Consider the following 18048-nt stretch of genomic DNA (forward strand, 5'->3'; position numbering starts at 1 on the left):
AAACCTTGGTTCTTACTGATTAACAGGTTGTCAGAAGAATTTAGTAGAGCTTTAAAGTCACACCTTCATCCCATGTCTGAAATACTGTAAATACATCTGTACCAATAATACATGGTAAAACAATTTTATTTTTTAAACAGCAGCTCAAATCAGAGTAGAAAGAAAAAAATAAAAGCAATTTTGTTGCTGGTTGACTGCCAAATAGTTGCTTTCTTGCGTCTAATATTAACTTTGTCATAGCCATGTGGGGTATGTTTTGTATTCTGTAAAATACCAACAGCCATACATAAATTAATAACCTTTGAATTTTCATTACTTTCTTTTTAATTAGCATGAAGCAATGGGGATTGTGCAGAAATCAGGCTATTTGTAGTTCAGTCAGTAGTAAGCCACTGTGAGGAGATCATAAAGTTGGGGTGGTTTTGATACAAGATGAGCAAATCACATACTTCCTCAGAGAAAAATTTCATTATTGCCAAGAGCTCAGTTCTGCAGAACATATGGCATGTTATATATCATTTTCCCCTCTAAATGTCTTCCGCAGACATATGGAAGTTGTTTTGCTATTATTTTCTGGTTTTAAAAGCACGTGTGTTTTTGGTGTGTATGTGTGTGCGCACACACACTTCTCCATTAATCTGCATTGCACACAGGGAAAATATTTTTCATCACAATGTGTTTCAACACATCACTTATTAAAAGTTTAGCGGGGAGTTAGAAGGCGCAGTGAAATGTGTGATAAAGTGTAGCCAAACATAAAGTGCATAATGTCCTGGGTCAGTTGAAGGTAAAAACAAACTATCCCACCAAGCATGAGGGAAACTATGAAGCTAATAGGAGTACAGTACATGATGGGGAAAACCTTATAGTTACAATACATGGGATTAGGACAAAACCCACGATCTTCACATTTACTTAAAAATATTATCTCGCTTGGGAAAATACCTCGACTAGCATGGTTTAACGGAAGGCCACTGTTTCTAGCTGTGTTTCAATTTAGTTTTTTTCAAACAAAAATTTTGTTCTTATGTTTTATTTGATGCATGTTTGGGGGGGAAAAAAGAGGGAAATCCTTTAGGAGAAGAAGTGGGTTAGAAAACTTGAGTAACAGGGATAAGCCTTTGTCAGAGGTCACACCACTGAATGGGACAAAATTAATGCATACCATGTACAACTGAGCACTCTTGACACTGCTGTGGTATTTTTAAATATAGAATATGTGGTCAGACCCAGGATCAATAGACTCCTGCAGCCCATGTGTTTTTTTAACCTTTTATTTAACCCGACAAATCGATCAAGAACAAATTCTGATTTATGATGATGACCTGACGAGCACCAATTCATACAGCCGAGTGTTTAATGGAGTGATTGCTCAGGGGTACAGCAGCAGGTCACAGCAACCTTAGATTTGAACCCAAGCCCCTGTGTGCTGAAGTCCAGAGCCCTACCGACTACTCCACTGATGGATCACCAACGGCTGGTTCCTTGCTGTTGGGAACGCTCTCAAGGCACTCTGGGAGTCACATCTTTGTGACAGTGCAAAACAGGACTATGAGACCCGGTAGACTCATGTCTTCAGCAAGCTCCATGGTTGATAATCGCCGTCTACTGTACATTGGTGCCTTGAGCCTGATCAATGTGATTTGAAGACTGCCCCAAACCTAACAGGCTTTGAGAGTAGGGATTTCATCAGAGCATGGGTTGCCCTTCAACAAGATGAAATTTGAACTTATTAGATCAATTTGACATCAAAGCAGAAGGATCAGCTCATGCAAGGTGTACCTTAACGGCAATGCATTATTAGGCAGTCAAACAGTGTTATTTTTCATCCGGCTTTTGACACTTCTCCTGTTCCAGGCCAGGTAGCCAAGTCCTGCTACAGTCTGGCATTACATATGTTCTAGGTTTTGCTAGGTGAACTCACCCTTCCCCTCACACTGTTACAGTAAAGCAGACTTTTTTTCTCCCGGATAACATACTCGAGGTCTGCATTTGTATTTTGTCTTTTACTCATGTGGGATTTTTGCAGCACTGCATGGGTAGAGACTTGTAGAGACTTGCTTAAAAGCCTTCAGAACAGTTCTCAGGTTTCTAATTTATGGATTATTTTTTAAATATAAAATGCCAGATTATACTCTCTCATGTGGACAGTTTTGCAAATTTAAATACATTTGTTGTACAAGCGGACCTTTTTCTTATGTGGCTTTCTATATGACTCTTTTACTTCCTTTCTTTAATATTGGATATTATTAGGCTTTGTGTGGTACTTTATAGTTTTCACCAAAATTTTGCTTTGTGGTATTTGCTTAAGGAACAGCAATTTCTGACCGGATCCCTTTTAAATGCACAACATTTAGGCAAATATTTTAGATCAATAATTTTTAATTCCAAAATTAAATCGTAGCTTCTGCCAATTACAAACTGGAAACATTGTGATGATTGCTTGCCAGTGGCATCTTTCTTCTACCAGATATAAACTGTGCCACCATGTGCTGGTTTGAAATGAACAACTGCCAGGTGCTGTGAAGCTCCGATTCAAAGTGGTTCTGTGAGGGGAGTAAATACAAAGGAAAGAATTGTATATTTTTCATGGAAATAATGTCCTTAAGCAACACCAGCAAATTAAAAACTGCTCTTTAACGCTTGGTTTAGTTGGCGGACTTGATGCATGTTCCCTAATGAAGCACAGCCGGCTAAAATGTTGGAACACTTGACCTAATAATCTCTTTTGACAGGACAGCAGGTCTTCTTATTTTAAAAAAAATCCTGAATGGCAGGATGGCTGACCTTTTTTTACTAAAGGAATGTTCGGTAGCTTAGAAACAGAACAAACCAGAAGAGATCCAGGTGTTTTATTCTGTTGATTCCCCAGAAGTGGAATACAAATTATACAAATTCACAGTTGTTAACAAGATCAGGCTGTGCTTAAAAAGATCAACTGAAGTGACAAAAAATGATATGCTGATAAATAACATACTTTTTAGAACACTATTTTATTGTTTTCTAAAAATCTGTTCGGATTTATCATTTTATTAAGGAAGGTTTTACTGTATATATATTTAGGGCACATTATGGCATCTGTTGCTGTAGTTTCTGCTTTTTTTGGTTGCACAGTTTGGTTTGAAGATATAAGGCATAATAAATATAACGGATCATCTGAATACTACCTCCTGTGCAAGTCATTCATTGTACGGCTCAGCTTTAGCAGCATATAATGTGACCAAACTGCAGGAGTGCAGCCCCAGATTATGAGATTTGAAAAGCAGGTATGTCTTCCGCAGAGTGAAGATCAAGTGAGCTGCATGCTGTATCAGTGACCTTTTAAAGGAAATGAAATAATTGTAATTGGTTCTCTGGCAATGTCAGATATTCAGCTTAGGATGGCCCGAGTTGAATGAGTGAATTGTGGAAGTGTTATAGTTGGAATCACTGTGAAGGGAGGAGGAAAAGACTGTCAGTGTGGAGATAATTTTAACAGCACAAAAACATACCATAACAGTCCTGCAGAAGGAATACAGCTCCTGGAATACGCAGTCTTGAGGCAGAGGTCAAGCCGTGAGCAGCTTGACTCTGGGCTTTGGGGAGTGCCCTTTGTTTCACCTTCGACACATTGCGGTGGAGGAGAAATCTACGTGTCAGAAGGTCTAAGGCTTTTCTACATTTGGTTCCTCAGATGGGTAGCAGTTAAAAGCCTTTGCACAGCCACAGTAAAAAGAGAAAGTGCAGTTTCACATTGCAAGTCACGATTTATTTTAGATATCACTTTTGAAATCCTCACAGCAAGCTGACAGTTGAAATCTATAGTGATGATAGAGGCAGGCTAAGCCTTCTGTAAAAACATTGACAGGGGGATGGCACTTCTCTCACACTCTTGGATGACCTCTAGGCCTGTGCTTCACAGAGGTGTATCGAAGAACAAATTCAAAGCTCCATTAACCATGGGGGTGTTCTGAGTACATCTTGGAGTCAATGAGAGCAATGGAGGACTGCAAGAACACTTCTTTTGGTACCAAAGACAAAGCTCTTGTTTCACAGTGGTACAGTATGTAGGCCAACATTAGTTGATAAGACCATAAATAAATGTAAGGGCAGGAAATGTTGGCAAGGAAAGCTGTACTGTTGATGGACATGTGTCCCATTTTCCCATCCAGTCTCTAGTGTTTTATTGATACGAGAGCAAATGTTGTTGTTTTTTTACTACGTTTGTATTTTTTCAAATTCCAATTACAATTATGATACAAAAGGCAACCACTGGCTTGGAAAATGCTGAAATCAAAACCGCAGTTCTAAAAATTATTTTGCTAAATGTTGTACAGAAGGTGACTTAACTGCAGTACAAATACAGTAGTGAGGATGCTTAATGTTAATTTTCCCTCATGCTATTGCTACCCTTCTTGAAAGGAATATAAACATATTTACATGTAAGGGATCCTAGCCTTCAGAACTAGTATAAAAATAAAGGATATTTTGAAGGCAATATTCATATAATAAAAACATAAACAACTTCCAAGGGGTTTCTTTAGATTTAGTTAATGCTTTAAGTAAAGTTGTGGTGCTCTAGGAAGAATTGTCTAGAGCTAATATGTTTACACAAATATTTTGAGGAATTTCATTATATAGCCTTCTCATACCATGACTGATAGTTTGGCTCCATATAAAATGCTGAATTTGAGGATCTTGTTAAAGATGTTTTAACGTGGCATGGAAAGTAGTGTGAAGCCCAGCTGGGACTGATTTGTTCAGGGCTGTTATACAGTACCTGAGAAGAAAGACCTTTCCTCCCGAAAACAGCTATCTCTTCTGAGGGATGTGGTGTATCTTTGAGGAAGGCTGGAGAAAAAAAACCTCTGAGGTGGTCGAAAGCAATTTCTTAATCATTTAGACAATTTTTTTTCAATGTATCTAAAGTATATCTGTGTGTATCCATAGGTGTGTTTGGAAATACTAAAATATGTTTCAATAGGTAGCCAAGGAAGGTCCTTGCTCTTAGTATGGCAAAAAACACAATATTCCATCAGATTGGTCTTTATTTTGTTTTTTTTTGTAGTTTTGAGTCATCAAATATATATTTTTTTGTATCTCAATCACGTGTGTTGTCTCCCTCTGCCCTTGACAGATCGGAGAGCAGAAGCCATGTATCTTATCTGCTAAATAATGCACAGTTACAGCATGCTGCTGCGTCTTTTCAAACTGCAAGTCTGTAGCACAAACAGCGGCACTAGGCTGTGGGATGGAGGAGCTGATGCATCTCCTACAGAAGAAATGGCAGGCAGTCCAATGCTCCATGGCTATCTAGTGAAATTTAGTGTTTTGCAGCAAGTGGAAGAAGATCTGGCCTGCTTTCCGCACTGCCCCGTTAGTCAGCTAACAGCATGCTGCTGATTCACACCAGGGGTTTCTGAACTGCTCCGAGCATGTGCTTTTGTCAGTTGAGACTCTCGTGAGGGCCATGACATCGCCTTTTTCTCATCGGGCATGAACTGTGAAGATCTTTATAATTCCGACCAAACAATGCATAAAGCTGATAATGCTTCAGATTTGTTTTTGCTAAAACTGCTGTTTGTTATTCTTCCCCAGGATTCGCTGTGGAGTTGTTTGCTCCTTAAGCTACAGAGCTATGCCCAGAAATCCTTGTAATATGAGTTTTTGCAGACTCTTTTCATTAAAGTGGCATGAATCCAAGTGTACGTCTCTTTGGTAGATGACATATTTAACTCCTCACTTAACTCAATCCATGCAAATTTAATTTCATCCTTTGGTGGAAAACTTGCATCAGACACTAAATAGTTATGCTTCTCCAAAAGGGCTTTTGACTGCCTAAATTAACTTTATCTGAAAGAGTCTCTATATATGAAAGCAGTGTAATAGCATAAGAACATTCAGATTTAATATTCTTTTGTGTACATAAAAAAAACACAACAGTTAATTGTATTACTTTTTCCCTTTCTTAAAATTTAAGATTTGCCGCCAAAGGTAGGGTGGATAGCTGAGAAGGGCTCTCTGAACTCTTCACTGCTCAGTGAGCCTGCAGTTTGCACGGCTGCATGCATGCAGTACTGTTGCTGAGGGATGTGCCTGTTCACCTAAACCTCTGCTACAGTGCTGTGCAGCCTGTGACGTGTTCAAAGACAAATGGCTCCTAGGTGGGCAGGTTGGAAGAGTCTACCTGTACTTTCTAGTTCCTCATTCTCCCCTGTGGGTGGTCATGGGTTCATAGCAGCAAGCTGAGACATGACGAGCACACAACTGGCTATTCCAAAACCTGGTGGGTAAAATAATTAGGGATTCTATCATATTTAAAAAAAAAAACTATGATTGTGAAATATTCTTTCCAGTTTTAAACAGCACATTATTAATCACCTCGGCCAGCCTCTAAAAGCCTCATGCAATACAAGTACAGTAAAGATGACAACATGCATCCTCTCTAGCCCTTTGGCCTGTTAGACACGGTTCCTCAGGGGCTGAAAGCTTTCACTGTTAGACACTGCCAGCTCTCACACACACTGCAAGTCGCAGGGGTCACTGATGTGTAGCAGGACACAGATATCCTGGTTATATGTCAATAATGACATGGGCTAGGCTTGAACTGTTGATATCTGCATTATAGAGCTGACCAGAGCTCTTAGTACGTTTAGCCAATTTTGGCCACTGGCATGTACCATGATTTTAAGCCCAGAGACTAACTGCAATGTAAACATATTAATTATACCTGATAACTAAATCTGTATGGTGCTGTTTTAAGTTTTTAGGTCTGTTAGTACTGCTGTTCAAGAAGAGCGCCAGAAGATAGGGGTCGACGGTTTTGTCATAACGCTAGAATATAAACTCATCTCTTGGAAAACCAGCCAGGCAAAAGCCTAATGGATTGCGTGCATGCAAAAATACACATGAAACGCACCAAGTCGTGATTCTGAGGCAGTGTGTAACTCAGCCAGAAAACTAAGAACACTAATATCGGAATTGCAATGGGAAAAAACCCAGGTGGCCTGAAAAGACAGAATTAAAGTAAAAACAAAAGGAAGCTCATTTGTCGATTTGTCCACTTTTGCATCTGTGTCAGTAATATTTCTCTGCTTTCTGCAGAGAGCAGCTGTTGTCTTTAGGATAGAACAGAATAAAATCATTCACCGAGTGCCATCTGGAATGTGTATATGCAGTATGTATTTAAAAAGAAACTCAGAGAGAGATTCTGTTTTTAGTAGCATACCAAAGTCCAACAGGTACCTAGAATCAACACGGAGGGTGGGCTGTTCTTCAGTTCACTGTAGGAGACAATGAAAACCCAGAATACACTATCCTGCTCCTTTCTTAAAATTCATTTTTATAATGACATTAGTGCTCATCACATAAATATGCTTGAATATCAGTTTTTCAACTGCATGATTGACGTAGGTTCAGTCTCGTTATGGGCATTTTTTCCTTCAAAAGTCCATTTTAAATGTGATTTTGCAATGAGGTGAATATGTTTCCTGAGTATTTTAAAAATGTACAAGTAGCAGCCTACAAAACCTTATTAACATAAAATGTTATTCAGAGCTTGTTGTGCAAATTAACAATTCGACTGAATAGACAAACTTATGTTCTTATGTTCACTTTAAAAAACGTGTTTGTTCTAATATTTTGATGATTACTGCATCTTGTGGGAAGGAGCAGACCCTAAAACCTAAGGAGAACATTAATGTTGAAAAGTATTTATGTTGGGGGGGGAAGAAATCTATTAGGGGAAAACAATTAATGGAGTATTTCTGGTGTTGTTTTTTTCAGCTGATTGTCAACCACCCTGCCAGAACAGAGGGTCCTGCAGTCGGCCTCACACCTGTGTCTGCCGGTCCGGCTTCCAGGGCCCCAGGTGCGAGGAGGTGGCCCCCGAGCAGGTGTACGTTCGGACAGGCTCCTCACGGGCCCTGCGGCCTCTTTCTCCCAGCTCCACCCTGCTCAACCACCGGAGGCCTGAGGACAGTCAGGGCAGAAATACCAGTAGGGGGCAGCTCCCCAGACAAATACCTGAATCCGAAGGGCAGCCACTTTCCACGTGAGTCAATTAAAATGCTTCCTCAAGGTCCTGGCAATTTCATTTGAATTAATTACATTTTCAACCAGAGGTTTTTTTTTTTTTAAATGAGTCAATGGAACCGTCTGTTTTTTCCCAACACAGTGTGAAGAAAATTGGCCCTGAATTACATGAACCATCATTTTGACTGCAGAAAATCAGCTTTGCTTTGAAGAAGCAAAGAGCACAACTGATCCTGAGTATCGGAGCTCAGATTTAATGAGATGGGTGCAGACCCTGCTTATCTCGGGTAGAAAAAAATGGGTGACTCGAAAGACCCCTTGCTTTATAAAAGCAAAAAAACTTGGCACTCAAAGGACTAGGAATGTCTGAACTTTAAGGAATCTGAATGTAACCAATACTTCAGCTGGGTAACTGGAAACAAAGATATTTAACCTTATAACTCTGAATTTATTGCATGATTCAGATCTATGATGGCTTTGTTTTAATCGCATGCTGGCAGGCTAGCAGGGCAGTCACCTGGAGTGGTTAAGAATTTGGTTTTGGCTGTGTGTCATGAAGTGTGTTAAGGAAGTATGCAAAGAAATGCTCCAGGGCTGGGGCCAATTCCAGGTTTTCCATTCCAGTTCCCTTCCAATTCCATTTCTGTGGATGTGAAATGAGAATTGGAAATGGAAATCAGTTTGATAGAAGGATTTGTCCCAAACTCAAGAATGCTCACAGTTTACAAAGCCATTCTTGATCATTTTTTTCCATTTTTAAGTTTGCCTTAGTGTTTATAGTTAATCATTTGGCTAGGGAAAAAAAATCAAATCAGTGATGTTAATTGGAAAAAAAAAATGCATCAGCAACTTAAAGCCATCGTGGCATAAGCTTACCGGGACTGGCGTATGTGTATTGGAACATTGTTGTCAGACATTCAGTGATGTTTATACAGTGTAAAATCAAAAAAGGATCCTGTAGCCTTCTGAATATCAGTCCTGCCTTGTCCTGCCACACACAGGAAAGGCCAATGTAGCCAGCTCACACCCTACCCACTCCCTTGTGTAAGACCGATACAGTATGTTTATCCTGGCACCTGACCCCACCGGAGAGCAGAGAGAGGATTGGACAAGCGGTGGGAGAGGAGTCCCTGGAAAGCACAGGCCACCAGTGGGATCACTATCCACTGCTATGTAGGTCAGAACACGATGGCCTTTGTGTTCTGCATGGAGTCTACTGCTAGCAAAACAGTGGCCTGTGCCGAAACAAACAGCGCAACCGTTATGGGAGTCAGCTGTGTTTTGATTAGCCGGGCCAAGACCCATGTGTATGAGCAGGGTGTCAGACATTTCCTGCAAACATGCCCAGAATGCGGGCTCTCTGACCTTTCCGCTGACTGTTCCTGCCACCTCCTCCGAGAGCTGAGGAGCATCCTGAGGGGCTTGGGGATGAGATGAGGTCATGTGGACCTGGGCAGGGAGTTGATTTGCAGCTGTGTGACCCATGTACCTCTCTGGTATGCGCTAGCCCAAATGATGAGGCGGGGACAGGTCGATTCGAGCCTGGACCATTCTCAGCAGGGTATGGGAAAAGGAAAATCCTGCCATCTCCATTGCAGAATCGTTAAAAAACATTAGATATTTATTTTGCACATAGTTTGTACAGTCTGTGTTTTGTAGGTTTCCTGATCTCTTCTCTTCGTGGTGGTCCACCCTGTTGTTTCCAGAGAAGGTGTGGCTGCTCTCCTCACAGGAATGATTTCGTTAGAAAGGTCACAAATCCTGCGTCATTTGGCCATCTCAGCTCCCCTGTTCTCCTGACTCTTAAATTACCGTGACGGTAACAGTGAGAAACAGCTCTTAAATTTTATACTAAAATATGCAGTTTAAAATCCATTTGAGAGTTTTGAGTTAATTTGCCCTCAAAGTGCAGGAGCCTCAAATTGAGCACCCCACCCTAGTAGTTAATATTACTCCATTTTCTTTGGGGGCTGGAGGCCAGCTTTCTTTGCACTGCTTTTCTAGCTGTAATTAAAGAGCTTTTTGTCATTCCCCTTCCCCTAACATTTCTTTCAAGACGCTCACTGCATGTATACATGCTGTATGTCCGTATTTATGTCTGGGAAATTCTCCCATTTTCCACCTTACTCTGTCAGTTTATTTTAGATAGATATTTTAGCAGTAACAGTATCTAGCCAAATACTTCATTTTTAGTTTTAATTGTTCTTCTATGTTAACTGTATTTTTCTTCTGCAATGTGGAAAGAATAATCGCACAGATCTTTATGTAAAATCTTCTCAATTAAAAAAGTAGTACAAATTTGTCAAGCTGGCATTCTCAAAGTGCAAAATGCTGATGATATGGTCAAACAGAAAAAAACAAACTATATAAACATTTGTCTGAATTTAGCATTTAAGCAAATCTTCTTTGTTGCTGCAAATTTATTATCTGGCTAATGATCTGGTTTGCTGAAGTATCAAACCATTATCTGGAAATTGAGTCTAGATAGCTTACAGTGGCTTTTTCACATCATAACTGTGATGAACTACCAGATGACTATTTTACTGAAAACGACTTGGGGTGCTACTGAAGTTCTCCCTCAGTTTTCATTTTGGAAACTTGATCATTTATGGACAGGTGTGCATACTGCATAAGACTGTTTACCCTGAGTCAGAGATAGCTGTAATTCAAACCCACAATTTAACCCAAATCTGGGTAATTTAACTTTCTCCTTTTGTTTCTGTGCTTTGATCTCTGTAGCCTTCCTGGTAGTGTGCCTATGAGAAATTTGAAATGCATTGTAACTAGGCATTAGTACTCTATTACTAAAAGTGTCTTAAAAGTATTTGTTAATCTTATCTTTTTTTAAAGATGTTAAGGTCACATCACTATACTGGTTAAAAAATGGTTTCCTCTCACTTTTTTTGTACACAACATGGAAATATGGTGAATGAGGTGTAGGTTTTTGAAATCTATATCTTTCAAATATTTAGGTATACCCTATATCACATACCTATAATTAAATAAATGCTTAAGTATATTTTAATACGCTTTATAACCTTTAAGTCCTAAATATTTCTCTTCAAATGGGAAAAAAAATTACACATGACACCTGAATTAATCCTATCCTGATGTTAACATATACAGTTGCAGGGCACATGTTAATACAATGTACATTTTTTACTTGTGAGCCAGGAGATTAGACATAAAACAAAATTATGACTTTGATTCTGTGCTACGCAGACACATAAATTGAGTCTCGCATATTATTGAGATGAGTGATGCGACTAGACAGCTTTAAGATTGAACAGCCCTACATAACAGTAACTTTTAATCTCCAGCAATTTAGCAGATCTATTTTGATAAAAGTAGAAAAAAGACATGATAAAGCAACTTTATAAAAACATCGATACTTTATAACATCTTCTTTGTCATCATTTTCACCTTGTATGTTTCTTTATTTTTGCAACAGCCTTAGGCAAATATAGGCAATTGCTTACACATCTTTTTGAAAAAGAACGATAGACAATACTGATTGGGCGATTGATTATTGTCTGTAGAGGCGTGAGATGTTTTTTTTAAGTTCCTTTGTTTGTCTGGCTGCAGTGATTCTGATCAGATCTGCTTAAACAGGTTACCCTGCGTTAAGTACATGGGAAGGTGTGTAGACACTGACAAGCCTGGCTCAGACTCCACCGTCCAAAGCACAGCCAGTGAGAAGCTTGTGCGGAGTGCCAGACCTACTGTAAATTAAGCCAGTGACTCGCACAACGTCTGCAGAGATTAAAGTGGCTGCCTACAGCAGGTTACCCCGGAGCTTTCTTCAAAAGAAAATAAATAAGTAGTTCCTTAAAATGAAAGTCACTTTTCATCGTTTCAGTTCTCCTTAATTTGCAGGTGTTGTACATATATTGCGGGTGAATTTATATTCCGTTCCTGGAAAGGCAGTGGGATGTGATTCGTCATGCCGGCAGCACCTTGTTAGTCACGTCGGTTCCATTTCAGAGTATTCTGGCAGGAGATATTTGTATCATTGCCAGTAGGCTCACAGCATGCGGCCAGTCAAGTTGGATAGCATTGAATTGGTCAGGGTCATGGGGTCACCCACTCACTAACTTGTAATATGAAACTATGGTTCTTTCGGACTGCTTCTTCTCCAGTTCTGTTGTCTGGCTATGTGGTGTAACGCAAATGTTTGTGATTTTTTTTTTTAAACAGCCGTAGATAAACATACATTGAGTTGTTGTAAACTGGTGTATCAAATCTCGATGAGCTGCTTAGAAGTGAAAAGTTCAGGAACAACAGTTTTTGATGACTTTTTGACTTTGTTGCTGATTAGCTTGTATGAAGCCACGGCATGATTTCTTCAAGGTAGACGCAACTAAAACCCCTCTTGTTGTTTTACAATGGACTTGCCTTTTCTGCTCTTTTAGGTTGTGTGCACAGCCCCTTTTAAAACTAGTTGAGAGGAAATCAAGGATGCTACAGTAACGGCTTCTTCAGAATACCTTCTTTGGCTGAAAGCATAGGTTGAGTTGTGACATCAGTCTTTTTTTATGTAAATAATGTACACTATAGTTTATTTTCTGAATCGAAAAATAATTTCTGCTTCCTTTTCTTGGAGAAAACTGCTATATGTTGTGCAGCAGCATATTTTGTAGGTTTAGGTGTCTGGTTTTGGGATTGACAAGCAACATGCGACAAAGCCAGACCAGGACTACCTGTGATGATAGTGTCAAAGAGGTTCTTTAGCCACTGCAATGGGAGACTCTAATGCCCGTAACAACCCTGAACTACCATGCATGAGAATAGGCAGGAACAACGAAGTTGCAGCTTAAAGCACGTATATCTAATCATTATGTTCTGTTGTGTTTCCCACTTTAATCTGAAGAAGTAAAACAATGCATGAAAGGTGTATTGAAAATACTCTTGTAATATTGGATTGTCGAGATTTCAGTACAGATTTTATTCATGCATTACTTAATATACAGTACACTACATGGATGATGCAGTACTTTACATTTTAAGTAATGCTCAAAAGCAAATTGTGCACCTCCATATTCTATCCACAAGTTAATACATTACCAGTTTGTGTTTTGTGATTCTTTTTAAAACTCTCTTTCCTGCGGGCAGCTTGGCAATGAAGATCTAAACGTGCATGAGCAGCATTTCACACATCACCTGTAACAATTAAAGCATTGTAAGGTAAATTATAGGAAATGTTGCACAAAATCTTAATGGACCAGGCACAGATGAAGTAAATACGAAAATCTCACAAACAACATTTTTTAGAGCAAGAGAGTGGAAAATAAATCCTGTTTCCGTTTCAAATATGTAGGTCCTATGGGGAAAAAGCACATTTGTGCATTCATTAACTGTTATGTATTGCAGACTAACCTGCAAGTGAATGTATTTTGACATATTGAGAGTTGTGGCAGTGTTGTGATCTGCATTGTTTAAATATCTCATTAGATGAATACTTTTATGAGTAAGTCTTGGGTGCTAAAATACATCAGAATTGACAAAACATATGAACGTCTTCCTGTTGTCTACATTCAAGGGCTGGGAAGTGAAGTGTTCTGGCGCTCCACTTGTGTTCTGCCTCTTGGATTTTGCAGGGCTGGGGTCAATCACTGACGAGCCTTTAGGATGTGCTCATAAACATTGAACCCAGAGTGTCCTAAGAGTGCAAACTATATTGTTCCCTAAGCCCCTCAAATGGGATGCTGGTTTCACCCTGCCATTTAACACTGGTTTCCTCTGGGGTTTAAATCATTTCTGGTGTTGACGTTCTCTTCCTTGTGAGTGAGAAAGACCTGTGGCTGAAGTCAGTGCACAGCCATGTGGCGGTTTTATTAGGGTTGGGGCCAGCGCGGTACCCTGCTTGCAGCTGAAATGAAGATGTGGAATGGGGGAATGATCTAAAGCTTAGCTGTTTTACCATTTGCTGGAATGGAATTGTGTTACGTAAAATATTATTATTTGCAGTACATGAAATGGCAGTTTTACCTTACTGTTTTCATTTAGAATTACTCTGTATATCATTATGTATTGAAGAACTGGGAACATACATAATCATCTTTGGTTTGTGTGTACATTTGAGAAACCCCAGTACTTCAGATCACCTAAAGGTGAAAACCTTTATGTTCCCATGTGTTTCTGTCTTAAGAAAATGTGGAAACTTCCCTTTAAATCTGCTAACATGCAAAAACTACTTTATTTACAGCAAAAATAATGTTACTGCCACAGTGTGTAAGGAATGTTTTTAAAGCAGCAACTATTGACATAACAAATAACTGTATGCTTTTATAAGAGATGATAACGTCGGCTCGAGTTTCTTTTCTGACATTTGACGAAAGTAGAAGCAACAGGAGGAGAGACTGAAGTCTAAGAAAAACACATTGAGAGCAGGGGCTCTGAAGTACTTTTTTTCACTTTACAGGGTAAAAACGGGAGGAATACTTAAGGGTCTTGTCACACAGACCACAACTGTGAGGTCATTATTAAAATAATCGGAGGCTCAAGGGGAAAGATCTGAAACTCTTGCCTTTCTGAAACTGTTTAAAACAATCTGAATAATCCTCTCAGCTATGCTCAATGGGCCCATCAGTTGGGTAACACTGAAGGTGCATAAGGAAAAAAAGCCCTTTCTTAAATGGCATCTCACAGAGGACAGTAGTATGAAAACAAAAGACTTACTTTAAACTACTTATGATTTTATTTGTATCGAGAGTATTTTTGTAATATCTGGTGAAATCACTACCGCCCTCAGCTGTTCCAGTATTGAATAACTTGCTGTAGTGATGATGTTTATATAAGGTATTTTCAGAGGAGGCACTGTACTTCTTAGTCTTTAATTTACACTAACTGCTCCTGCTTTGACTCTCCTGTAAAAACTGTCCCATTATATTCTACCACTGATGCGGACTACAGTTACCTAGGGACAAGCAGTAGCTCATGGGCAGATCCTGGGAAGATTCCAGCTTGCCTTTAATATGTTACAGTTTTCAGCATTCGCTGTATGGAGTCGTCTTCTGTTTCTGCAGCGGACAAGTCTGAGTCTCTCTGAGAGAATGCTTGTCCTTTAATACTAAGGTGTCAACTTAAGGAAGTGAACTTCACAGATTTCCTTTGGCATGTGTGAGTTTGTTTCAGTGGGAGGGAGCACACATCAACAGATTAATTTACGGCCTTCTCTGGTGTATAAAAAAGGTCTTAATTCACCTTCTCTGGTGCATTAAGACAATCAGGCATTTATAGTCTATACAGTCTAAAGAGGAGCCGATCTTTTTCAGGTTCCTTTTCCTCCTGTGTACCCTGCCTGCAAAAGCCATTGTGCCACCAGGCTGTCTGCAGCCCTCATCAAGCAGGATGTGGCGGGAGAGCAGGCCGCTGTGTCTCCTAGTGCTGCTAGAAGATGCACACTGGGGAATTTGGGAATAAATCTGTATCTGTGATATACGGCCATCTTACCATATGTTATTCTTGTTGTGCTCCTTTTCTTAAAGAACAAAAATACTCTCGAAAAAATGTTCTCATCGTTAAACATTCTGCAAAAACTACTGCTTCTTTTTACTTACATCTATTGGAGATTAGGGAAACGTAAATAATTGAGTCGAAGTTTCAGCCTGAGGGAGTTAACGCTTGTGACTTTGTGAACTGGTGTTGTGCACTTGACCCCTGAACTGTGGTCCCCACTGAGTGCTTGGACTTGCAATAAGCGAGCAGGGATTTTCCGGAATATAAGTACCCTGGCTCAGGTGACATCCTCTGCTGTGATTTAGGAGGGACAGTGCATTGTGTGATTATGAATTGGTACTATATTACCAAGCATCAGGAGGCTTGCTATCCCAGCTGTGCCTTCTCCTTAAATGAACCTTTTGTTCTTTTTTTTTTTTTGGTTGCAAGTACATCACAGCAATATGGTTGGTTGGCACACTGATCTGTCTTGGGAACAATTGAAGTCATTCCAGTTTATTACTTTGCAGATTTGTTTTTTTTTACAAAATATAATTTTTTATAGAACAACCTTTTCCTTAGTTCTGCCCTGTCCTTGCTAAGCTTGGCCCTGTGAATCCTGAAATCCCTTCTCCAGCGTGTCTGTTTTCTTGTTTGTTTGGGGCCTTTACTGTTTCCAGAGGAACAGCAGCTGATAACCTAAATCATCACAGAAGTGAGCCTCAGATGTCACATCCTTTGTGTTAATAGTAACAGACACTGTTCCAATAAACAAATGCAGCTTTAGAATAAATGTTTATGACAAAACATGCATCAGAATAAAATGCAGCCGAAAAATGAATACAGTAGTCGTGCTTGAAAGCCTCTATAGTCTATACACAAGTTTAAAATGGGATGAAATCTGCCCTATCTTAATCATTCAGTTCGTCTGTAGCTCCCAAACAAAGGTATGAATCAAAGAGATGTGGACAATGTGAAATTGGGAAATTTAAATATGAAAAGTTAGAGAAAGTGTATACAGCACAGAAGCACCAGTGAATAACATTATCATGATATTAATCAGTGTTCAGTTTGAAACTTTACAAATATACGGATCTAGAGTCTAGTTTACAGGCCTCAGCCATGAAACACCTACAACTGGCGTATTAGTGAGAGATGAAGTTTCCCAGAAATCGTCTGCCGTTGTTAAAAAGGTTGCAGGTTCCCCCGGGGCATTTCACTCTCCCAGCAGGTCCCATTAAATGAAAGGCCTCCCACAGCCCAGCCACAGACAGAGCGGCTTTGCTCTCTGAGTGTTCCAACCCCTGTGTCAAACCCTATTACTGTCTTCTCTTCCACTCGGAGGTAAAAGGAAGTCCAAGTTTTACCCCAAGAAACATGCTTTGATGAAAGCAGCAATTTGAGATAAGAGTGACAAGAAAATCTGCCATGAAGGATGATTTGGTATTGGTCTGGAGCAACAATCTGTATCCATGCTCTAGCGTAAATGAACGCTGATCAGTTAGAACACTTTGTCACTTTATAATGCTTTGCTCCTTTGACAAGGCACCTATGAAGCTCAGTGGTGGAAAATTTTAATAACCACTTTGGAGGGGTTTAGATCCATAAGTGATAATTTGCAGAGGTGAGACAGCCAGAGCTCATTAGTGTTCTGTACTGTTTGCCAACCAGATACACTGCACCATTTTATATGCACATAGGAATGTCAGGAAATGTCAGTCTTTAGTTACTTATGGTGTTTAGTTTAAGGGGAAATTTGGAATATTTCTGACATAAAAAATAATTAATGTCTCAAGCACCGGTCAGATATGTGTTTTACTTCCATTTTTTCCCCACAAATCTTAAAACAGTACAGTGTTCTCTCATTGTCAACAATATAAGGAGTAGTCACCTGTTGGTCTTAGTCCAAAACGTACAGCATGCTGCCTGAAATTAAAAAAAAATATAGCAGCTTTGTCTCAAACAGCCTTGGCCTTCCTGTGTACTATATCCTTATGGGTTGTACAAATGGGAATCAGTAAATTAATATCCAATGGTGTGAACGTTTAAATCTGTTTATTTTCCCCTGCAACTCCTCTGGCCTTTTGGATATACAGTACAGTAAGCCACAAAAGCCACAATTTTACAAACGGCAATCTGTAGCATGTGTTTCTTCATTTCCCTGCTCTGTGTTTCCCTGTGCAAGCACTGAAATGAGATTTGAGGTGACAGTTAAAGTGAAGTGAGTAATGTCATTTGAGCACTGTCTTACAGGCACATGCTGAGACTGAACCTGTCCATGGCGCTGTAATAGGTGTCCTGTGCATTTCAGGACTTGTTTGCCTAGACCTGATACAGCCCCTTAAGAAAAAGAAAATCTCCATATAGCAATCTGGTGTGTGTGTGTGTGTTCATATACAGGTACATGTGTTATTGTAATCAAGAGGTATTAAAGTGTGGGTTTGTTCTTAATCTGAATAAGACCGCACATTTTTTGTAGCTAAATATGACTTTTCCACCCATTCAAAATCTCATTTAATATCTCTTTTTAGTTAAGTTTATAATTTACCCATATTATCCTTTTTTTAGACACCGTTTGATCACTGGAGAAAGTTTCAG

The 18048-nt window shown here is 39.5% G+C and overlaps 1 protein-coding gene across 1 annotated transcript in view; it reads left to right on the plus strand.

The window, feature by feature from the left end:
- LOC148828113 (latent-transforming growth factor beta-binding protein 2-like) overlaps positions 1 to 18048 on the plus strand; it is a 131047-nt gene that overhangs the window by 19496 nt on the left and 93503 nt on the right. The window contains exon 3 of the mRNA XM_088925771.1: positions 7765 to 8032. Coding sequence (XP_088781897.1) covers positions 7765 to 8032 — 268 coding nt within the window. The remainder of the gene's footprint in view (positions 1 to 7764; positions 8033 to 18048) is intronic.

Source organism: Atractosteus spatula, chromosome 9 (assembly GCF_055471065.1).
Source record: "Atractosteus spatula isolate fAtrSpa1 chromosome 9, fAtrSpa1.hap1, whole genome shotgun sequence".
Taxonomy (NCBI): domain Eukaryota; kingdom Metazoa; phylum Chordata; class Actinopteri; order Semionotiformes; family Lepisosteidae; genus Atractosteus; species Atractosteus spatula.